At 42.5% G+C, this 17,916-nt stretch overlaps 2 protein-coding genes across 3 annotated transcripts; one reads left to right on the forward strand and one right to left on the reverse strand.

Annotated features, from left to right (window-relative positions):
• The first annotated feature begins 287 nt into the window (after positions 1-287).
• On the forward strand, positions 288-12,052 carry smc4 (structural maintenance of chromosomes 4). Its single transcript, XM_087795670.1, has 24 exons — positions 288-548; positions 1,303-1,477; positions 2,252-2,442; positions 2,889-3,080; positions 3,634-3,810; positions 5,456-5,620; positions 5,779-5,906; positions 7,040-7,180; positions 7,291-7,441; positions 7,533-7,697; positions 7,768-8,001; positions 8,072-8,257; positions 8,334-8,495; positions 8,574-8,799; positions 8,865-8,941; positions 9,736-9,888; positions 9,952-10,078; positions 10,190-10,379; positions 10,443-10,587; positions 10,664-10,837; positions 10,898-11,080; positions 11,135-11,367; positions 11,432-11,615; positions 11,794-12,052. The coding sequence occupies exons 2-24, from the start codon at positions 1,327-1,329 to the stop codon at positions 11,956-11,958; spliced, it is 3,900 nt and encodes a 1,299-aa protein (XP_087651796.1). The 5' UTR covers positions 288-548; positions 1,303-1,326; the 3' UTR covers positions 11,959-12,052.
• A 755-nt stretch (positions 12,053-12,807) lies between these two features.
• On the reverse strand, positions 12,808-17,904 carry trim59 (tripartite motif containing 59). 2 transcript variants are annotated; one of them, XM_087795744.1, is made up of 5 exons: positions 17,654-17,904; positions 16,296-16,569; positions 16,029-16,244; positions 14,422-14,631; positions 12,808-13,435 (listed from the first exon to the last, which is right to left on the reverse strand). In XM_087795744.1, exons 2-5 carry the CDS (start codon positions 16,548-16,550, stop codon positions 12,860-12,862), a joined length of 1,257 nt encoding a protein of 418 aa, XP_087651870.1. In that variant the 5' UTR covers positions 16,551-16,569; positions 17,654-17,904; the 3' UTR covers positions 12,808-12,859. The 2 variants fall into 2 exon arrangements, with proteins under 2 accessions (XP_087651870.1, XP_087651871.1); XM_087795745.1 differs by having other exon boundaries at positions 16,296-16,566; positions 17,654-17,665.
• Positions 17,905-17,916: the final 12 nt, after the last annotated feature.

The raw sequence follows: 17,916 nt of genomic DNA on the forward strand, positions 1-17,916 counted from the left end.
CATACTCTGGTTCGAATCCCTCGAAAAATCAGGATTACAATCATAAGTGACAACAAAAAATATTATTATACCTTTTTTTATTATTGAGATACAATACAAACTTTCACTTTTAAATGCATGTAAATATACATAAAATATTTAATTATAATTTAAACTACAGCACGAATAAATCGAAGTAAGTAAATTACGGTGGATTATTATTGATAATAACTATTTGACACCAAAAAAAAATACGCAGTTAAATATTAGCGTGAACGCAATACGCTTCCGTAGATTCAACCCTCTTTTTGAATCTGTTTTTTTTCTGCCTCTTCTCAACGTACCATGATGCCTTGCGTCAGTTAGTAACGAATCTGCTTCGCCGCCTCCGTTTAGGCGCCATTTACAAGCTGCAGCTTCGCAGTGAGGAGAGCGACTTGGAGCCACACTCGGCTGCGAACTCGGGATTATACGGTGTTTTTATATTCTTTTTCGCGTTTTTAAAACGACGATTGGACCAGAAAGGAGGATTTTTTTTTTTTTACAGAATACGCGTCCAAGTGTCGCAGGTACGCGGATGAACAGCCAGTGGTACCGCTGGGGGTCCGTCTATTTGCTGGAATACGCGTCATCGCTGTTTCTTAAAAGTTAGGGTTTAACGATAACTACTTTATATGCGGTTGCGTTAAGCGGCAACTTTTTTTTTTATACATATATAATTTTAAATATTAACTTATCGGCGTATATTCTACAGCAAAAAATGCTATTTAACGGAACGCGTACATTAAATTAATATGGCCTTTTAGAAACTCACTGTACCTTCTTCTCTGACTGTCTACGTCAAAGTATTGTAGCCGTTGCTAAGCTAATTAACATGTGTCGTCACAACTACTTTACACTCGAATATAATAAACGTTAGTCAAAAATAATATCGATCCGTTAATAAAAATATATTCATCTTGGTAAATAAAGAGATTGTAAATGTACTTTTAAAAAAAAATGTTACGTCAATTTGACAAAAAAAACAACTATTGGCTAAGATTCAACATGAAGTATATTTGTTTTAACATTACATTTGCATACGAAAGCAAACCGTAGATTTCAATAACGTGATGCTTCTAACGCATATTATTAATATATTTTAAAAGCAATATTATTTATCGATCATATATAATATAAAATCGTTCTATTGTTAATAGTTTGACAAACAAACAGGGCGGCAGTGACACGTTAATATTGCGATTGTTTTGCGCACAAAATGAAACATTGCGAGGATCCCCTGGATCCCACCCCACTCATGGATATTTCGCTTTTTTCTCCCAGTGAACCCCCTTCAGATTTGAAACCATGCCTAAAAGTGCCAAGAGCTCCACTGCTTCCGCCAAGCCAAGAGGGAAGGGGTCGCAGCCCCGGGATGACTCCGAGGACGAGCTGGATGTTCCCCCTCCAGAAACAAACCCCAAAGACCAGGAGGAGGAATCACCACCAGCGTCCACTGGCAAGTAACAAAGGCTTCTCTTTTTTTTTTTTTTGGCGGATCTAAAATAAGTTGTGTGTCGGAGCTTTTTTTTGTTGCCGTCATGGAAGCTTCTTTTTTTCTTCTTCTTTCAATGGATTTCATTTGTGACTCAAAATATAACAAACGTCGATTGATTCTGGAAATATTGCGGTAAACGTCGTGATTCATTCTCATAGTGATATTTGGTGTCTATTCAACTTGAATGGTTTTGACATTATAGCATCTCTAAGGCCTGGACAAAAAAAAAGTTTTCAATATTCATTGTTGTTGTGTTGAGGCTCGAACTTCACTCGCTGTCATCGAGCTTGTTTATGTGAAGCACAATAGATTCTGTTTTCTTGTCGCTCTTTTTTGGGGGGAGAAATTCAAAACGCGTATGATAACTTTGAGTCATCGTGGCGTGGACGTCAGATATCGGGTGATTTTGTTTTGAAATAATTTAATTGTGTTTTGAATTAATTTGACAATGAGATGCCGCATCTTCTGTCTTCTGACAGAACGCGTTTGTGTAACAGTGATCGCTCTCTCGGCTCCGATCGAACGATGCTTGTTTTTTTTTTTTAAATAAACCCAGGAAAGTAGTGTCTGTCAACTTTATTCTGTTGTTTTGTTTGCAGTGTTTTTTTTCTCTCGCTCCTCTTCCCCTCCCCCACCAGCAGTGCAACCCCCCTTTCCTTCAGCCTCCCCCCCACCTGAAAGTGACTGCACAGGCGAATAAAAGTTGTTCCTCTCTCTCTTTTCTCTCCACCACAGATCCCTCTCACCAGGAATCCACAGAACCGGTGGATCACCGAGGTTTGGAGGAGATCTTGGGCAGCATCCCCCCACCCCCGCCCCCAGCCATGACCAATGAACCGGGCGCACCTCGCCTGATGATCACACACTTGGTCAATCGTAATTTCAAGTCTTACGCCGGGGAGCAGATTTTGGGGCCTTTTCACAAGGTGTGTGCAGAATCACAACATGCATAAAGTTGTATTGCATCGGTATGACACGATAGTGTAACACGCAGAGGGAAACAATATTACTAAGTGTGTGGCAGTAGTTTTTTGTTTAAATATTGTTGCCTATAATGATTCAAATCTGAGTGAGTTTGTACTTTTTATGCTCGCCTTTTATTTGGTCACAGGCAATTCAAAAAACGTTGCTGACTCAGATTTGTTGGTAGGCTTTTTTATTTTATTATATTCTTAATGTTACGCTTTTGTGCAAACAAGTAAAAAAAAATGGATCATCTTTTTCTTTTTTAGATATAATAACCTGAATAAATGACCTATATTACAAATCATGTCGCCACTCATTATTAGATTAACGCCCTAACATACTGTACAAGTGTGTAGCTACTATTGCTGTTATTGCTTTGACGTTTTTTTATTATTTGTTTTGTCAGCGATTCTCCTGCATCATTGGTCCAAATGGGAGCGGAAAGTCGAACGTGATAGATTCCATGCTGTTTGTGTTTGGCTACCGAGCTCAAAAGATCAGATCCAAAAAGCTCTCAGTGCTGATCCACAGTTCTGATAAACACAAAGACGTGCAGAGCTGCACCGTGGAGGTGCACTTTCAAAAGATTATTGATAAGGTACACACTTCTGACTCTTGTATATTTTACACGTGGACAATTTATATATTGTTAATTTATTTACAGTAGGTTTGTGAAATGTATTGTCATATTGAAAAAAAGTTAAGTTGAGCTCAGAATATAGGCTACAAATACATTAACAAAACCCTTTTATTTTCGAAAGTTTTATATTCATTATTTTAGTTCTTGCAATTTACTTTGTAATTAAGAATAAAAGAAAACATTGAATTACCTTGATTTAATATCATCTAAAGGTATTACAATTATTCACATTTCATCTCTAATATACGCACTTTACATTAATGTACTTAAATATTGTTTGTATAGTCATTTAGCTCCATTTTAAGAACGTTTTTTTGTAACCGTTAATTCTAGTGTAAATTACACCTAACACTCGGAGCAGCAAGGGGAGTGAAGCTTCAATGTCAGATGGGAAAAGATCTTTGTGCTAGTTTTGGTTCAGTGTTGGTTGTATTATCTGCACAGTTCACGAGCTTCTGCCGTTCTGCTCTAAGCTGCTGTGTCTCTTCTGCCCCTCCCCCCTCTGACTCAGGAAGGAGATGACTACGAAGTTATCCCCAGCAGCAAGTTCTACGTTTCCAGGACGGCCAACAAAGACAACTCCTCGACCTATCATGTCAATGGCAAGAAGGCCACTTTCAAAGAAGTTGGAGCGTTACTCCGAAGTCACGGAATCGACTTGGATCACAACAGATTCCTCATCTTACAGGTAATTTATATACTTCTTACTTTTTGCTGTGATAATATCTCCTTACATTTTATTGAAATTAAATCTTTCAAGTTTGTTTGTGGTGCTCTGGATTTCCTCGTGACTCACCTTAAAGTGCTCTAGCAGCGCATCATGGTTTGATACAGTGTGATAAAAGTGCGAACCGTTATTTGCTGCTTGAGGATTTCAAGGAAACTCATTCCTATTAAACGTTTACTTAATCAGACGTGGGTTGACCTTCGGTGTGCTCACTTCTATCTCAAAGTCGGATTATTGTTCTTTTCTCTTTCTACCTGCCACGCTTTAGCAGCACGTAAATATTGGCGTGTGAGAATTGACCCTAACCCCAATATTGGCAGTGCTGCTTCAGTGTGGCAGGAACACACACACCTTCCATGATGATGGGGATCCATGGGCCTCATTTTGTTCTTTAATTCTGTATTAAATTGACTGCCTCTTACTGACTTTTTCCTCTCAATTCTTGTTATTCTATGATTGCCGTTTGTCTTTTCTTGGGTTATTATTGGTTCAGATGATTGATTACGATTGAAAACATTCAGAGATTCAAATGTATTTATTTTTGAAGCTAGTGTGAGGTGTTTCAGCTAATAAATCATGTTTAGAGAATGATAGACGTACGACTGAAGTCGTTTTAACTTCTAGATACTGATTTCCATCTTCACACATTTGTCAGTTGTGTAACGCATTTTTACAAATTTCTTTTCATCTGTATATTAATTTAGAGACTGCCAACAAAAAAATGAATGACGTTGCATTTCATTTTCTTGACAAAGAACAAGAATGATAATTGGTTGTGTTTTTTACTTTTACCTGTAGATTATTTTAGAAAAACTTAAACTTTTTTGTCTGAAATTCAAAGGGGCCTAGTTGTGATTATCACATGAATTTATACGTAACAATTTAGTGTGTGTTGAGCCCTGTATGTGCACAATGTAACAACATTTCCAATCACTGGTCTGGGGCCTGGTGCCCCGTGAGGCATTTGATACCTGGACAATTAAAAATAACTATTATTTAATTTCTGTTGTATTGACTACAACAACAGTCGGAAAGGCATTTTTAGTGTCTCTTGACTACGGAAGGCAATTATTTTTTTCGGACAAGTCTACTCAAAAAAACGATCAACAATGAATAAAACCACCATCTTGATGCAAAAACCACCCTAAGGATCTGCTGATTCAGCATTTTGTCGATTATTTTTTTTTTTTATTCATGCAATTAATGTTTGATTGTTTCTGCGTTTTTATCGGACGATTGGTCCATAAAAATAATTGGCTATAAAGCTGGTGTGTGGTTTAAAAAGAAAAAAGGATAGGGAACCCTGGTTTAAATCACTATCCAGTTACTTAAAATACAACAAAATCAACGGGTGCTAAAATTGATTCTTCATGGCCGTCCACACATCAGCTGAGCTGAAATGTTTTCACTGAAGGTAGAACACGTCTACTTAAAAAGTGTTGTTATTCTGTCAATTCATCTATTTTATTAAATTGATTTTTGTACCATTTTCATGCTCATGATTGAGTTCTGCAGATGCATGTAGACACAAGCTCAGCCGACATAGAAATAATCATTTCAACTGATATTTACACACACCGACCGTCTTTGTACCTCACTGCTGTAGGGCGAGGTGGAGCAAATTGCTATGATGAAGCCAAAAGGTCAGACGGAGCATGACGAGGGCATGCTGGAGTACCTGGAGGACATCATCGGCTCCTGTCGTCTCAAAGAACCCATCCATACACTGTCCCGCAGGATCGAGCTGCTTAATGAGCAGAGGGGAGAGAAGGTGACTTTTTAGAAACCCTCGCAACACAATGCCTGTATTAACTATTATCTTAAGGTTTTACACATTTTTTTGCTGTTTTTACTTCTTTATTTAGCAGTAGTAATGTGTTGAGATATTTTCAAGTGACCTCCTGTACTTATGGACATTTACTTTCTCAGCTCAACAGAGTGAAACTGGTGGAAAAGGAGAAAAACGCCCTGGAAGCAGAGAAAAACAAAGCTGTTGAGTTTCTCACTCTGGAGAACGACATCTTCAAGCACAAGAGTCGCCTCTGCCAGTACTATGTGTGAGTCAGAACTTCTGAATAGTTGCTTCACAGAATTAAGAGGTTAAAGGTGTGAGAAAATATAGATTTAACAATATTTTTTAATTCTCGATACTGTATCGATATTCAATGGCACTGTATCGATATTTAAAAATAGCAGTGGTAGCAGTGAAGTAGCTGCTGCTAGCTCTCTGTTGCTAGCAGCAGCTACTTCACTGCTACCACTGCTGCTGTGTTTTTCGGATGTTTGAGAGGAAAAATCGCTTCACAAGATTGAACCGCACTCACTTTATTAATAATCTAGAGAAGCTTCATGACAAAAAATATTAACAGATCGGAGAAAAAAGCAATCCTAAACAAAATGAACGTCGCTGTTCTGTAGAGATGAGAGAAACTTTCAGTCGACGCATGAAAGTCAACAATAACAAACTTTCTTGTAAGTGTTAATGTTGACTTTATCATTGGAATTTGCCTCAATCCAATAATGAGAGTTTGTGTTTAACATGGTTGAATAGAGGCGGACCACGCAGTTCTGTGTGTGTGATGTCACAAAGGATGCTGATTAAATTTCACTTCAGGACGATCAATGATGACAAAAAAATAAATTTAACCAGTTACTTTACTAACTTACTTTGAAATCGTGTTAGTCACAGAACACATGATTTCTTTTTTCTTGGAATTTCAAAGGTTAAGAGCTTATAAAGCTGATGTTTGGACTCATTTTGGCTTTAAAACAGAGTTTAAAGTTGAAGAATTAAACACTGACATGATATTGCATGTTGCTCCATGTTGTTAATGCACTTCATTGTGTATTTTTAATATAAATCTTAAAAAATTGTTAATATTTTGAGAAGCACTTTCCTACAAGCAATTTCACATTTGGTAAAGAATATATTTGCTCAATTTTTTTTGTTGTAAAAGCCAGAAAAAGTATTTTTTCTTTAAAATATAAAATGTATATCGTTGTTACTACAGTATCGCAAAATATCGCAATATATCGTATCGTCACACGTGTATTGTATCGCCAGATTCTTGCCAATACACATCCCTGCCTTTTTGGCTGTAGAGCTATATCTCGACAACTCAGTTATATCTTAATGTTCTTCAAAGGAACCTCTGCTAATATTGCTAACACTTCTGACTGTGTTGTGTAGTCACGATCTGCAGAAGCGTGTTGTGGATAAAGAACAAGAAAAGCAGAAGATCAAGGAGGACACGAAGGAACTCACTGAAAAAAACGCCAAAATAGCAGAAGAAATGGAGAAGAAGAATCAAGAGCTGAAAGACGTGGAGAAGTAAGCTCTTCCTCTTTCCATCCTGATGACAGCTGCTCGACATGAGCGCTGGAACGTTTGAACAGGAAAAAGATCAAAACGACTGTCATTTTGTGTTTGGTCTCGCACAGGAAACAAAATAAGATGAACAAGTACATCGAAGCCCACAAGGAGAAGTTTACTCAGCTGGACCTGCAGGACGTGGAGGTGCGCGAGAAGATCAAACACTCCAACAGCAAGAAAAAGAAAATGCAGAAGCAGTTGGAGAAGGATAAAGAAAAGGTGTGTAACCTCTGTTTATACCACTTTTAGATATTGGATATTTTACCTCATGAGTCTGTTTGTATCATCTTTCTTCCTTGTGTCTCCTCAGCTGGAAGAAGTCCGCTCTGTTCCCGCCAACAGTGAAAAGGCCATCTCTGAGGCGACCGCTCGTAAAGACAAGCTGGAGAAGCAGAAGCTGAAGGAGGAAGAGAAGCTAAAGGAGGTGATGGAGAGTCTGAAGGAGGAGACCAGTGGTCTGCAGCAGGACAAGGAGGTCAGTGAAAAGCTTCAGGAGGTCTGGACGTTGCTCGCCGTCAGCAGATCAACCTTCTGTCTCTGCTCAGACCAAAGAGAAGGAGCTGATGGAGCTCAGCAAGGCAGTGAACGAGACTCGCTCCCGCATGGACCTGGCTCAGTCCGAGCTGGACATCTACCTGAGCCGCCACAACACGGCCGTGACGCAGCTCAACACGGCCAAGCAGACGCTCCAGAACACCAGCGACACTCTGCGGGAGCGTCGCGCTGCCATCAAGGACCTGCAGGTGAAAATCCCAGCGTTGGAGAAAGAGCTGAAGAAGGTAAATATTTAATTATTTGTTCATTAACTTTGTGATTATTAGCTTCGACTGACCTTTTCTGTCCGGGCAGGATGAGGTTGAGTCGGAGCAGCTGCTGAAGACGGACACCGAGGCCAGAGAGGTGGTTCGAGAGATGAGGCAGAAGGTGGATGAAGCCAAGAGCTCGCTGTCCTCCAACCGCAGCAGAGGGAAAGTCCTGGACGCTCTGATGCAGCAGAAGAGGAGCGGCAGGATCCCCGGCATTCTTGGACGCCTGGTGCAGAACACTTTCTCAATCCGTGCCAGCAGCTCATGACCACAGAGTTGTGATCCTGGTGTCTTTGTGTCGGCAGGGAGACCTCGGCGCCATCGAGGAGAAGTATGACGTGGCCATCTCCTCCAGCTGTGGCGCTCTGGACAACATCGTGGTGGACACCATCGACACGGCTCAGAGATGCGTCACTTTCCTCAAAGAGCAGAACATCGGAGTCGCCACCTTCATCGGCCTCGACAAGGTCCAGACCTCTTCTGATGACTCGATAATGATTCCAGGTTTTCTGCTTCTCTAAACCTGGTATGGGCATCTTCTGCAGATGAAAGTGTGGGAGAAGAACATGACTCCCATCAGGACCCCTGAAGACACCCCTCGTCTCTTCGACATGGTCCGGGTGAAGGACGAGAGCGTGCGGCCGGCCTTCTACTTCGCCCTGAGAGACACGCTGGTGGCCCAGGACATGGAGCAGGCCACGCGCATGGCCTTCCAGAAAGAGCGGCGCTGGAGAGTGGTGACCCTGAAGGGGCAGATCATCGAGATGGCCGGTGGGTGTGAAAGACGCTCGCGCGTCGGAGACCTCGTCGCTCATCTTCATGCGTTTCAAATGCAGGAACCATGACCGGAGGAGGGCGAGTCATGAAGGGCAGGATGGGCTCATCTATCGGCACAGAAGTCTCTCAGCAGGAGGTGAGGAGCTGCTTTGAATGAGTCCTGGGATATATATCTTATTGTTTATGTGAGGGTTTAATTCTTTAGATGTTCGTAAAAAGATTCACTGAAAAAAAAAGAGAAACACATTTCTAAAATCCACTGAAAATCGTGGAAAAAATATTCTTAAAATTAAATGCACTAATGCCACTTGAAATTTTACACAACATAAATTTACGTAACTTAAAACGCAGCTTAAGTACCTGCAGTACCTGATATTGTTTAACTTGACTCACTAGTATCACTAACTTGCGCTGCTTCAGTGTTCATTATTGTCTTAAGTGTTAGATTTGACTTGTGGAAACCTGCAAAGACCCTCAATTAAATTTTCCTAAGCTTTCAAATGCCCCAAAGCTATTACTAGTTTATTGAGGCTTTCTTGCCTTTGTTTGGATTAAATACTCGTGATTTTTTTTTAATTAAAAGTTCCTCAAAGCAGCCCAGGATGATATCGTAGACCTCCTAATTTGCACCAAGGACCAGTTCAATGTGTGCATTATTTTCACGGTGGGTCAGATAAAAACGGCACAAATAAATGAAGGCAAAACCTTCTGTGCATGAAAAATACATTTGACCACAAACACTGTACAGGGGAAGCCTTGTGTTTAACACATGCATCTTACATGCTGTGTAAACTTAAACAATTATCAGTACAAGACATTTTAATCCCGGACCAGTGATTGCACAACCACTGTCGGATTCAACGTTAGATTTTCTCTGCCGATTTCATCATTTCTCCACAGAAAGAGTCTAAATGTCTGTTTGCTCTGCAGCTCGACCGCATGGAGCAGAAGCTGAACGAGAAAGTGGCAAAACTGCAGACCTGCCAAGAGAAGAAGCTGCAGCTGGAGGAGAGCGTCCAGAGGCTCGGGCCACAGCTCCGCGACATGAGGAACACTCTGGAGAAATACACCAACAGCATCACCGTACGTCTCTCCGTCACCGCCGTGGCTCGTCTGAGATGATCGAGACGAGCTTCTGTCTTCCAGAGTCTGGCTGACCAGGAGATGCACTTGAAGCTGCAGCTGAAGGAGCTGGAAGCTAACGTGCTGGCTGCAGCTCCAGACAAAGTCAAGCAGAAACAGATGGAGAAAAGTCTGGAAGCCTTCAAGAAGGGTAATGTTCTCCAGGAACACAAGTGTCCTTGAAATGCTACTTCTTGTTCTCAAAGAACCTGCCTTTCCGCATATCTCCCGCCCTTGACCTTTGACCTCTGGCTCTCGACAGACTTTGACGCCGCGTCCAGTAAAGCTGGGAAAGTGGAGACCGAGGTGAAGCGTCTCCACAACCTCATCGTGGAGATCAACAGTCACAAGCTGAAGGCTCAGCAGGACAAGCTGGACAAAATCAACCAGGAGTTGGACGACTGCTCCTCCACCATCACCAAAGCTCAGGTGGCCATCAAGACGGCCGACCGGTGAGACAGTCGATCCCTCGTCACCAGGAGCTCTCAACACTGACCATTGCTTCCGTCTTGAAGGAACCTCAAGAAGTGTGAGGAGAGCGTGACGCGCCTGCAGGCCGATCTGGAGGAGAACGAGGCGTCCTTGGCTCAATTCAAAGAACTGCTGAAGAAACTGGAGGACGAGGCGGGCGAGATCATGAAGGCTTGTCAAGAGGCCGAGGTGAGTGAGACCACGTCATCCTCCATCCAGGTTTATCGATCATCTTTAAAACTCATCATCTTCATGTGTCCTGCAGGCGGAGCTGCAGCAGGTGCAGGAGCTGCACGGCGGCGCGGTGAAGGAGATCAAGGCTCTGCAGAAGCAGGAGCACGCGCTGCAGGAGGAGTCGCTCAGCGTGCGTCTGCGCATCGAGCAGCTCGAAGCCACCGCGACGGAGCACAACAACAAGATCAAGCACTGGCAGAAGGAGGCGAGTCTCGCCTCAGGGTGGCGCTCCGGAGCAGATCCTAACACCCGTGTCTCCTCTCAGGCCAGCAAGCTCTCGCTGCACACCGTGGAGGAGAAAACAGCCGAGGAGCTCCCCGTCCTGACTCGGGAGGAGCTGGAGGAGATCTCCAACGCCAACGTCATCATCAACAAGATGATCACGCTGGAGACCCGCTGCGCTCAGATGAAGCCCAACCTGGGAGCCATCGCCGACTACAAGAAGAAGGTAAAGCCGCTCGGACCGGACGGAGAACGTTGACGACCTGGACTCGTGTTGCAGGAGGAGCTGTACCTGCAGCGAGTGGCTCAGCTGGACGAGATCACCACGCAGAGGGACCAGTTCAAGAGGGGCTACGAGGACCTGCGCAAGCAGCGTCTCAACGAGTTCATGGCCGGATTCAACATCATCACCAACAAGCTGAAGGAGAACTACCAGATGCTGACCCTGGGGGGCGACGCTGAGCTGGAGCTGGTGGACAGCCTGGACCCCTTCTCTGAAGGCATCATGTTCAGGTAGGACACCATCTAGAAGACACGCGTCCATCCTGTCGCATTTAACTCTGTTGTCCCGCCTCAGCGTCCGTCCTCCTAAGAAGAGCTGGAAGAAGATCTTCAACCTCTCCGGAGGAGAGAAGACCCTGAGCTCGCTGGCGCTGGTGTTCGCGCTGCATCACTACAAGCCCACGCCGCTCTACTTCATGGACGAGATCGACGCCGCGCTGGACTTCAAGAACGTCTCCATCGTCGCGTGTTACATTTACGTGAGTCTGTCCTTGAAAAGCCTGCCTCGGAGTCGAGTCACGAGGTTCTCCGTGTGTCCAACGACGTCACGGAGATGTTTATTTTGTGAAACAAAAACCTCAAACTCGCATGGATTAAACTTCAAGCCAACAAACTCCGGTGACGACGCTTCAAGAGAACTCTCTCTTCTCTCCGCAGGAACAAACAAAGAACGCTCAGTTCATCATCATCTCGCTGAGGAACAACATGTTCGAGATCGCGGATCGCCTCATCGGCATCTACAAGACTCACAACACCACCAAGAGCGTGGGAATCAACCCCAAGACCATCGTTTTCAAGGAGCACGACGCTCTGACGGCGTGAGCCCGGCGTGGAGCCGACTCTGTAAATACTTTGTCCCTCCTGGTGGACTGCTGCTACTTCTGTGGAACTTCAATAAAATATTTTTATTCTTCGACTTGTTTAGCTTTTGTTTCTTCTTGTCACAACGAAAACGTTGGACCTTCGTTTATTGAATCTTCTTCCGCGTTTAAGGTAATATGTAAAGTTAACATTGGTTTGTATGTCAATTATCTAAGTAAGTCATTTTTATTTGTAAAGCGCTTAAACAATCAAAACAATATTCAATAAAGTATATACTTTAAAGGTCAAGATAAAACTGATAACACAACAGGAGTTCCAGAAAATCAAGGAAAAGCCTGAACAAGTAAAAACGTCTTAAGATGTTTCTTAAAGGAGTCAGTAGATGTAAGTATGTCAGATGCATTGTGTATTCTGGTTAAGCTTTGCCGCCCAGTCAACCAACCAATTAGCTGTCACTAAATGGAGAAGTGTGTAGAAAGACACCATTGGACTTCACTGTTTTGTGTGTTTTATAAATGTAACTGTAGTTAAAATCAGTCTATAACGACAAGGAAATGTTATTTTCCTCATTTAAGCTTGTTACAATATATGTAAACAAATGTGTTGCTAAGAGGTTGTACGTCAATTATAATTCAGTCTGACTTTATATATTGTTTATATGTATATATAGAGAAAAAAACACATTTTGAAAATAACTTCCTTGTTCCTATAAGGGTAAGAAGTTCATTAAACTATGAATTGTAAATAAATATACTGATGAATATGACGTCATGAAGGTCCATGTCGCCCTGGACTGCACTCTGGCTCAGGTGTTGAAGGTCGAGTGAGCACGAGAGTGAAACCATTCAAGAGCTTCGATCTTTATTGTCCAACAGATGTAACAGGTTTGTCGAGAAGCTTCTCAGGTGAGAAACGGCACGTCCAGTCTAGACGTCGCAAAGTGCAACAGTGTCGCCACCTGCTGGTAGAAGTTGTGACCCACAGTCAACGCCTGCGTCCCCCACAGACCTGCAGCTGTGAGCGTCATCTCTGCAGCGTGGCGGACGGAGGACAATGCTTTGCCGCCCAGTCCGTGCAGCAGGTGGAACACCTGAGACGCAGGTGCAGGGTTCTTCCAGAGCAGCACCACCACCAGCACCAGGAGGAGCCCCCTCACCAGCAGACGCAAGTCACGGACCCTCAGCTGGTCCGAGGTCGCGTCCACCTTCGGTTCGGGTCCCAGGTCTGCCGGTTCCTCTCGGGGGCAGAAGCTGATGTCGGGCGTCGGCAGTTTGGCGATGGCGGCGTTCCAGTTGTACTGCAGACAGTCTGCCACCCACGGGCTGAGACGGACAGACAGGTGGACCATGGAGGGAAGAGGAGCGTCGGTGAAGGACTTCTCTCGCTCTCTGAAGGTGTGGATCTTCTCCAGGAAGACCAGCGGAGACTCCTCGTCCTCCAGCTCCGAGCACAAGCACTCCAGGTGACTGTGCTCCTCCTGCAGAAAACACCTTTACTGTTGGGATCCACAGAGGTTCGGTCTACACTGTCTATCATGGAGAGGCTTTGATGCAACTTTTATTATTTATTTACTGTTATGATTTATTTTATGGTTTATACGTGAATTAATCTGTATAAAAATGAAAAATTCCATCAACCTGCAAATATGGATCGCGTTTGTTCATTTTTGTGTTGCAATTAAACGTCCGGTAGCAGTCGTTACATCTTACGCAGCTAAGAGAAGAATAAAATCCCCTGAAATCCTGTTACTGACTGAGGACAAGAGGATACAGTCGACTCCAGCAGCCCACGACTTTTTCTGTAAATCCTGCAACACCAGAGTCAAGTACTCGACATTACTACAAATATATCCTTCTTCCTACAGTATCACTATTTATATATCGTTGCCCCTGTATCGTGATTAGGGGGCGTCTTGGAAAAGGACCCTAATGACTGCTGCCATCTAGCGGGCGGAGGTTTAATTGCAACACAAAAATGAACGCTGTGAATATTTGCATGTTAATTGTAAATATATTACTAATAATGAATTACTATTGAAATATAAACCACAAAATATGATTTGATAGCCAACGAAAAATAACAGCTACAGTACTTAAAATAAAAAAATAAAAAAAATATTGCCATATATCAGTGTTTTCTCAAACCTATGATCTTGTAACACTAGATTCTTGAAGATACACACCTGCCTAGTATCACATCATGTTGTAAATATAATCATCATTTGATTCATTTTTCTACCAAGTAGCAAAAACTGCCTGCGCGCCACATTAAATGAGTAACACTAGTGATGAAGCTTCATGAAGTATTGCCCCTTATTCACCACTAGATGTCACTCTTTGCTGTATAATCTTGGGCTTTGAGCAACTTTCTTTAAAGCCAGGATCGCCGCCGATGCCTGAAAATGACGCTGCTTCGTGAAGCTTCATCGATACAGTAGCAAATTATGTTCCCGCACGAACATACCTGCAGCCCTTTGACCTGCAGGATCAGCGGGTCGTAGGTCTGCAGCACCTTCGCGTCGGCCTGGTCCAGAGCGTCCAGGTAGGCGTGTTTCTTGAGGCCCTGCTCCTCCTCCAGCGAGTGGAAGAACTGCAGGACGTCCCGTCGGTCCTGCAGCACCAGCTCCTCGCAGCGGATCTTCTCCTGACGCAGCTGCTCCGACAGCTCGCACACCTGCACAGGTGACGAAGGGAAGATGCGCAAAATAGTTCATTCGTTCTTCACGACGTATGTCTTTACGTTCGCTGAGTGGAAAAGGGATTTAAATGTCACTCTAGGTGGCGCAGAAGAAGCTGCAGCACACCATGGTTCATCCTTGCTTCTAAGTGTTGACCAGGAGCGCTGCTGCCCCCTGCTGCCCTCACATGTCAACAACATTTCTAATGATCAAATTGTGTATTTAAAATTCTGGTAAATCGGAAACATGTGCCTAAAAAATGATCAATAAAAGGTGTAATTGAGCTGCTTGGCAGAGGGCTGCGCTCTCTTGAGTGATCGTCTAGTTACAGTTAATCTTAAAAGGTTTTACTTTTTAGCAAAAAAATGTATGGCGGCTAATAACAAGCAGCTAAAATGTTACATAAATGATTTATCTTGTGTTTGGCTTTCGTTAGGTATTTGAAGTGTTGCTTCAAGAATATGTTTTTGTCTGATTATTACTGCAAGGGCTTTGATTTAATGTGGTGATTTTTAAATGGAGACGAAACCCTCAAGTAGCGCAACTGCTAAAGAAAGATCATAAATGCCTGACGTGTGTAACCAGGTACACGACAGTTAGAAACACTGATTAAGTACCGAAAATACTGTAAACATTGACACATATAACTTAAGATTTGAAAGTGTCAATAAGTATCGCTACAATTTAATATTGCAGTATTTTAAGTCTTATCTTCATACCTTATTGATATGGCTTTCAAATCCAATTTTATCGTTAATATTTCAATAACGTGTATATAAAATAAAATATTACGGTTTTCTTAATTAACAGATTCATAGTGTTTCATTTTTGTGTTGCAATTAAACCTTTGGCCGCTAGATGGCAGAAGTCATTACGCCCTCCGCACCTACAGGAACCATGAAATCCTGTGTGATCCTGGAGATGACTGAGGACAAGAGGATACAGTCGACTCCAGCAGCTTTTTAAAGCTGATGTTTGGACATATGTCGGTTTCAAAAGAAATGAAAGCAGTTACGACTTCGTCAAGAGTATGTTAAGTACTTGACAATACTACAATTATATCCTGGTTACTACATTATCACACTATATCACAAAATACTGCAACGTTGTCCCTATATTGTGACGCAATACAATGAAGTAAATTAAAAAGAATAAAAATAAAATAAAATAATAAAATAAAATAAATTATTAATAAATAATAATTGTATTTATTAATAAAATAATAAATAAAGTAAAAAAAATGCCTAAATATGATGCATACAATTACTGTTTTGACGATTATTGCAGTGCAGAATGGGACTCGTAGTTTGGTACCTGCTCTAAAGTCACTATTGAGTCGTCGTCATGGTGACCCCTGGACAGACAGGAAGTAGAGATGTGGCCCCGCCCTCACCTGCGTCCACCTCTCCTCACACTCAAGGTTAAACGACGCTCGCTGCTTCTCCCTCAGGAAGGCGGCGTGGAGGTCGTCCACGGAGTGACCCCGATGCTGCCCGACGGTCAGACACAGTCCACAGATGAGCCTCTTGTCCATGAAGCAGTACATGTTGAGGGGCTGCCTGCGGTGCTCCGGACAGGTCGGGGTGCAGGGGGCGCGGTTGCTCTTGTACTGTCAACACAGATTCAGTCACGTGATCCAGGTGAGTCGCTCGAGTCCTACCTCCTCGATGATGTCCCGCAGAGGGAGGTTTTTGGGGAGCGCGTCGACGCCCCCTATGGGCAGCTCCACCAGGCTGCGGCAGATGGGGCAGTGGATGGGGATCCTCACCGGCCGCCAGATGGAGTAGTTGAGCAGAGCCTTCAGGAGGCCCGCGAGGCAGTTCTTGCAGAAGTTGTGCATGCAGGGCAGGATGCGCGGGTCCGAGTAGAAAGAGTAACACACCGGGCACGTCAGGTATTCTTCCAGACCCTCCATGAAGAGGACAAGTCTTCTACTGGGAGATGAATAAACAAATATTTGTAATTGTCAATAAATCAATGTGATTAAGATGATGAATAACATCTAAGGTTCATATATAAACAACATTTATATATAGACTTTTTTTAAATTCAAGAAGATTCAAAGCGTATATTGTCATGAAATTCTTACTTTGTACCCCCAACAAAAGTGCACAGTAAAAAATAAACATATATATATACATATATAAATAACTATATAAACATTTGAAAGAATAAAAATCTAAAAAAACAGAGCAACAAAAGTACACGTAGTGAATGAGGTAGATGTGGTTTAACTGTTGACTCTGATGGCGGTTGGAAAGAAAGAGTTTAAAAAGTGTCAGAAGTGGGATTTGAACCCACGCCTCCAACTGGAGACCAGAATATTCTTTCATGAGATTCCAATCGTTTTTAACAATTTAATAGGTATAATATTTAAGTGAAATGTTCAGAATTTTATTTTATATCGTGGAAATATGTTTAAATAAATTGACAATATAGTTTTTGAAAAAATAATTATCCACAGACATCGACAGTAACACATTTATTTTGACCAGGTTTAACCATACATTTGTTTTATTAAGAATACGTGGTTTAATTTAAAATAAGAGCAATACATTGATAACGAAGCATGACTACTAAAGAAAAGCTATTAGAATGTATTAAGAAACTAAATATAACAATGAAGTCGATCAGACAGTTTAATAAATGTGAACATTAAACCACAACTTGACGCCACAAGCAGCCAATCCAGTGTCCGCAGCGTCACACGTGACCTGGAGCAGCAGGTGGCTCACCTGGTGGACAGTTACCTTGAAAATAAGTTCTCAAGTTCCACTTCAAAACAAGAAAACATTTATTTTAAACGTGCTTTAAAACTCAAGAGTGCAACATGGATGTTAAAAAAAGGTTTAATCTCGTCGTTTAATTATTTTTATTCTCCAACAGTATATTTTAAAAATAACCACAATTCAACTAATAATTGTAAGTTGTAGTAAATGTTGTTGCTCGTCTTGATTTCTTTCATAAACTCCTGCAGTTATTCATGTATTATTTAAATACGTTAACATTTAAACATACCGCTCGCTCGAAGCTCAGCGTCTCTTCCTGGTTCACCACAAGATGCTGCGTTCAGGGGTAGCACGTAAAACGCGCCTTTCTCTACCGCGCCGATCTTTTGGCTCCTCAAAAGATGGAGTCGCAGCACTGCATGTCTACGACCCTCCCTCAGACTTAACAGACCCCCTTCATAAACCGCAGCGTTTCAACCAAACGTGCAAAGCATCATGTGTAACAACACTGACAGGAATAACCGGATGATCTTAAAGGCATCGTTGGGAGAA

Source organism: Callionymus lyra, chromosome 7 (genome assembly GCF_982586985.1).
Source record: "Callionymus lyra chromosome 7, fCalLyr1.hap1.1, whole genome shotgun sequence".
Lineage (NCBI taxonomy): Eukaryota > Metazoa > Chordata > Actinopteri > Syngnathiformes > Callionymidae > Callionymus > Callionymus lyra.